Below are 6,000 nucleotides of genomic sequence, written 5' to 3'. Positions count from 1 at the left end.
TTGGGCTTTTATTGGTATAGATATCTAGGTCAGGGCATCATCGCTGAGAAGAAATGCAATGTGGAAAAGCACCTTTTGGGCACTACTAAGAAAACACAACAAGAACATCCAAATTTGTGGCATTCATTATCAGCAATTTATCTCTTGAGATTTAGGCTGAAACCAGGTTCTGCTGCTCTTCATGTCAATGCATCCTACTTGCCATTCCAGAACTGGCTGTGAGTACTAAAACTGTTTTACAGTAAAGGCAACAGTTATAAAAACACCAATAGCCCTTGTGCCCTTTAGGTTATAAAGCAAATACAATGCCCCAGTAAACATAAAGGGACAGACACAGGTCAGTGTAACACAGCTGCTAAAGTGAAAGCTATTCACAGTGAAAATGGTTTGTACACTGCATAGTTTAGACCCTCAGAGCTGCTTCCCTGTCTTTCAAATATTGCATTTATATATAAACCCACTCATTAGAAGTAAAAATGGCACCATATACATCCCCTACAGCACAGCATGAGTCACACCAGTGCTAGGAAGAACAAGTGGATCTCAGTCCAGCTGTTGTCATTTAAAGTCAAGTCCAATTCTGGGCCACTCTTTTCTGTGATTCCCATTTCTATTGAAGATACCAAGAAAAATGCCAAAAAAAAGTGTTACACCCATGTCCATAAAATTTATCAACTTACAGACTCCAGGACAGGTATGTCATTCACTGTTTTGCACCAGTAAGCAGAGCAGTATACAAAAGCATGCAAAATTATTTATGGTACAGAAATTACTCTGTAAATTCAAGGAACTGGCAAACATCCAAACCACTCCTATTTTTCTAGGGAAAGAATTCCTGAGTGTTGCATGGTGGTGTTTTTGAAGACCCTGTACTTCTGTGAAGCATAAAGAAACAACCTAGTGGGGACATAAAACCCGGGCTAAATATCTAATACAGATACTCAGAGGCAAGAAATGGTCATGGGGTTAAATTACAGTAAGCTGTGGGCTATTTTATTTTGTCCAAAAGTACATCTTTTACTTGATTCAACATAGTAGTAAGATGAAAAGAGGTCCACTGGCAAGGGAGGAAAAAAAACCCAAAATTTTGGAAATACTTGACACAACTAAAATAAATGACAGCTTTTTCAATATCCAATAAGCAGGCTGTAGAAGATGATGATTTTCAGTATCCATGGAGAAAGTAAAGTCTTCGAAGGTCAGTTAAGCACAAATGCTGGTCTGTTTAGTTAAAACCTGCACTGCTTGTTTCTTTTAATAGATAATATAGGTAATATCTAGCTTTCACTCTGAACCCATGCTTTAACACTCAGAATTTATCCATATTTAATTACAATTTTATCACACTAATCAAATAAATTTACTTTGTCCTCCAAGCAATCATCTCAGTATTCCAGTATGTAAAAAATACTTTCATTATGTTTATTATAAAAATATAAATGTTTCCACTACAAATCATTTTACATTAGTAAGAGGCCATCTACAATTGCACAATATATAATCTAAATGAGTAAGTAATGCTTTGAAATACAAGTTAAAGTAAATACATATTGCCGATCAAATCACATCTATACATTGCTTATTGAATGCTAAGTTACAGCACAAAAAACTAGATATGTTAACAGAAATAAATAAAAATGGAAACTATATTTAAAGATACAAAACCAATAATAGGGCATGTCATTTTATAAGCAGTTGCCTTTTGCTTGATGTCAATAAATGATGCAAGTCCTGTACAGGAAGATGGCCACACAAATTCTAGTTTCTCTACTCCACAATGAAGAATTGTACACTGCTATGTATACATATGTACAGAGGGACAGGGAGTATAGGATGCTTGCAACAGAGGCCACTTACAGTATAAATCAACTTCTTGACAGGGAGAGAAAAAATAAATTTATTTTAAAACTCTCTACTAACAGCAAAGAAAAGCAAAATTGAATCTCTTTTTTTTTTTTTCTCCCAAGCATCAGTGAGATTTAATCTTTATGCTGAGCATGCCTAAACAGTGGGCAAGGAACACGACGTGATACATGACAGGAGGAGATTGAGGGTGGTCGATGCAAAGTTTTCAGTCATCATCTAAAACTCTAAGAACTGGTTCTGGGTTTTCAGGAGTGTTTCACAGATGTCTGCCCCCCCAACCCACCAGCTCCAACCTCCTCGTGGGGGGGGGGCACCCCCTCGCTCCCACCCTCCAGCAGCAGAATGAAGCTGAAGAGAAATGTCATGAGGAACGTGTTAAAAAAGCTGTCCTCACACAGATAAGGTTTGCAAATGGATTTTGGTGACTTCAATTCACTGGTAGTTTCTGATTCAGAGCAATCTCAACCTGAAGAAAAGAAAGATTCTGAAAGAACTAAGCAAGGGAAACACAGCTTTTCTCTTCAGCATGCTGCATTTCGCCATAGATCATGGCAGATCAAGTGTTCTTTACATCTTAAATGCTTTATTTTAATTTCCTTCCATTTTTCTTTTTTCTTTTTAAATTTCAACTTACTTTAGAATCTATTCATTTTTCTTTCAGAGAGTATTCCTAATTATCATCCTGCGAGTGTGTTTCAAATCCAGTCCTTTACAGTTTGCTTACTGCCAGCACTCATGAGGAAGTCCCTAATTCTGCTTCTATTTAGTAATGTCTGCTAAATGTTGTGTCTCTATGTTTCATAAGTCCTGGACCCAGACAGAACAATTTCAGCCCCACAAACCCGAGAAACTAATTATTCCCTAAGCTTAGGAGTTGGGAAGCTACGTGGAAGATGCTGAAGATGGGGGAGGCCTCTCACATCCCACCTCCCAATTTCCTTTTTCCACTGAGAGATGTGAATGCTCTCCTAAAGACAGGCTCCTTCCTGCTTTCTTTCAAGGAACAGGTGCCCAAGGGGCCTGTGCCAAAAATTCAGGTCCCCTACAGGATGGCAGCACCTGGACAGGGGTGTTCTAGATCAGATGTATGTAAAATTACAATCCAAAGCCCCAGTTCACAGTTTAAGTCATCCTTTTAAACAATCTACTCCACCCTGGCTGCAAGTCATCACCTCAGCATAACTCCCCATGGCTGTAGTAACACCTTCTAGTTCCCAGAACGGGGAGCAGAGCCTTCCAGATGGAATATCTCCCAGAGAACTCAAAAAGCATCATCAGCTAATGCAGGATGCAACAGTCCTGGCTCTTTTTTTATATTTTCTAGGCAGATACACTTGAACACAACCTAAGAATAAGGGTCCTTATTAAGGCATGAAAACAGGCTTTTTGGAAGTGAGATGTGCCTGAGTGGGGCAGATACTGATCTAGAGATTGATGCACACACAAGTGGCAAAACTCTAGCCTGGCTTAAAATACCACTCACGGCAAATGGAAGAAATCCCAACAAGTCCACATGCTTTGTCTACTGTCAGAGCTGGAAAAAAGACCATCTTTCTTTCCTTCTGTATTTCATGCATTATGAGTATAAAATTATCTAGTAATTAACCCTCAGACAATTTCTCAGGTTGAACCAATGAAGTTTTGAAAACATTTGGCACTTGGCAATAATACAGCCAGGTTAAGGTATTTAAGCATAAATATAAACAATAATGGAAAAAAAAAACAACCAAAACCCGAAGAAAATAAATAAGCCTATTAAAAATTAAGACTTGTTTCTATTTAAATGAACACAGTTAGGCAAAGTAACATAATGGTGAAAATCTTTTGTCAACTAACTCAAAGTCACTACAAACTTTATTTCTGTGTTCCTTCCTGAAGCTGAAATAGCATGTTACAATGACATTATAGTAAATATGGCCAGGCAGGTTGTGAGGTATAGTCCTCTATTTTCCTTGCTTCTAAAGAAATAAAATACCTGTTACAGATCTCTTCTGTATAAAAATACTGCAAGTCTTTCTTTCTTCTTGTTTGCTGTATAGATCAAATACACAGCTTTTATGTCCATGTTTGCTTTTTGTGTTATTCAGTCACTTAAAATTCAAATGGCTCTAGGTTTTAGTAAGACTGATTTTTACTTGATAGAATTTTTTTAACAATTTTTTTTCTTTCGAAATTGTCGTCTGCATTAACAGTCAGTCAAGAGCACCCACCCTTTAGGATTGACAGATAGAAAACGAGTTTGCTCCTATTTTTAAGGCATTTATACTCAATACTTGAGTGTCTCAGTGGGTTTGAAATCTCAACCATTACGTTTCCAAAGCTGTTGCAAAGAGCTCCTTTAAATTCTGCCGTTTATCAGCCATCACTTTTGACCAGTGATGTAACTTTTCTCTGTGTTTCTCTCCTGAGCAACATCATTTTGGTACCTTAAACGGGAACAGGGCTGTTCTTTGTGTGAGTTTCTAGAGCTTTGATACTGCTAACGACCTTCTTTTGAGGCCCCACAACTGTAACTCCAACTTTCTTCACATCACTGGAAAAAAAAGAGAAGACTTATTGTGAGTGGAATACTGTCTCTGTTTCCCAGCACTGATCTGAGCAAACAGCAATCAAGTTGCTCATTTTGCACTGGAGGAGCCTCCAGGTACAGTCATTTTGCTGAAACACAAGCACCTGTTGTGAAAAATACTGAGCCACTGTATGAAAATACAAGGGGGACACAAAAAAAGAGTGAAACCTCATTTAGCCTTGTTGTGTTTGCTTACCTGGAGGAGAAGACAATGAAATAGTGTTCTCCAGTAATACAAGCATTGGGATTTTGGGGCAAAGGGTTCACTCCTGGGCCACTCTCTAACACCTCCATCCCCCTGTCAACCTGATTGCTTTTCCTGGGCACTGCTGATATTTTCCATTATATTCTGAGCCCTCTGAATGTTCCTCTGAACTCTGCTATCACCATTAAGACGTAGGGCTACATGGCTAAGCTTCCAGTGTCCACCCTGTCTTTCACCTCTTCTTTGTCCAGAAGGTCCAGTCTCATTGTACCTTGTACAACACAAAGCGGTTTCACACTTGTAAAGGGCCAATTAACCAGCAGCTCACAGGAAATTGGGCATTCCTAGAGGATTTCTGCACTGCCCCCAAAGGGTAATTGCTATAAAAAGCCATTAGCACCCTTTTTATAGTTGCAATAATACAGTAATTAACGGCATTGATGTGTTTAATTGTTGGTACCACGGCTGCTTACTTCTTCATAACTTGTGTATCCAGCTAGCTCAGCAAGGAATTAAGATTTCATTTGGCCTTAACATCAATACTTGATGCATTTTCAGGTGCAGAAAGAATAATACCCTACTCTCCCTTATCACTAGAACAAAGGTGGATTGCATTTCAAATGTAATAACATTGCCAGTTGTAAACTTCCAACTGTATCATGTTTAAATGTCAAAACTGGAGGCAGGAGGGAGTTCAGCCCCTGAATGATTATTAACATTCAGGAGGAAAACAGCCACAGAGAGTGTAAACTGTCTCACATGGTTTGATGGAATATGGGATGGGCAATAAAGGAAAAGATTGGCACATGTGCCAGCTGTGAAGAAACGCTCATATAAAAGGCAGTATATAAAAAATCAAGAGAGAAACTCCTAAACTGTGAGTAAAATAAAGTGATGCTGGTTACCAGATGATTTATGTGCTACTGTATCAAAAGAAAGAGGGAATTTCCTTGTCTTTATTGAGAAAAAGCTATAGGACCATGGCATTTGCACAGGTTTCCTGCAGGTGTAGTGAACTACAATAATTTGCTTTTGTATCTTTAAATGCAAGAACATTTTAGCTACCAATTGGTAACTGTATAAAAATGCTACTCTTATGCTTATGTTTGAAACTTGTACCTTCAGCCAAAACAGATGATGAAGAGCCACAGCCCATTCCAACTTACTCTGTAGAAATCTTGGCTATTGTGTCACAGGAGCTGTACTCCACCCCCGTGAAAATGTCCTTGCACTGCCCTGTCCGAAAACCATTGAGCCAATCCCCCGTCGTACGGAAGGCTGAAATGTCAATATTGCTTTGGTCCAGGAGAAGATTTGATGGCCTGAAATAAATAAAAAAAGAATGCAATGAAACTTAGGG

General features: G+C 38.6%; 1 protein-coding gene across 1 annotated transcript in view; it reads right to left on the bottom strand.

Annotated features, from left to right (window-relative positions):
* Positions 1-689: 689 nt before the first annotated feature.
* Positions 690-6,000, bottom strand: part of EPHA3 (EPH receptor A3) — a 196,630-nt gene continuing 191,319 nt past the window's right edge. The window contains exons 16-17 of the mRNA XM_018089066.2: positions 5,807-5,962; positions 690-4,399 (exon numbers count right to left, since the gene is read on the bottom strand). Of these exons, the coding sequence (XP_017944555.1) occupies positions 4,294-4,399; positions 5,807-5,962 (262 nt within the window). The 3' untranslated portion in view covers positions 690-4,293. The remainder of the gene's footprint in view (positions 4,400-5,806; positions 5,963-6,000) is intronic.

Source organism: Manacus vitellinus, unplaced genomic scaffold (genome assembly GCF_001715985.3).
Source record: "Manacus vitellinus isolate BGI_N305 unplaced genomic scaffold, ASM171598v3 scaffold_113_pilon, whole genome shotgun sequence".
NCBI classification, from domain to species: Eukaryota; Metazoa; Chordata; class Aves; order Passeriformes; family Pipridae; genus Manacus; species Manacus vitellinus.
Note: the sequence above shows the minus strand (reverse complement) of the source record. Positions and strands in the feature narration are given on the sequence as shown.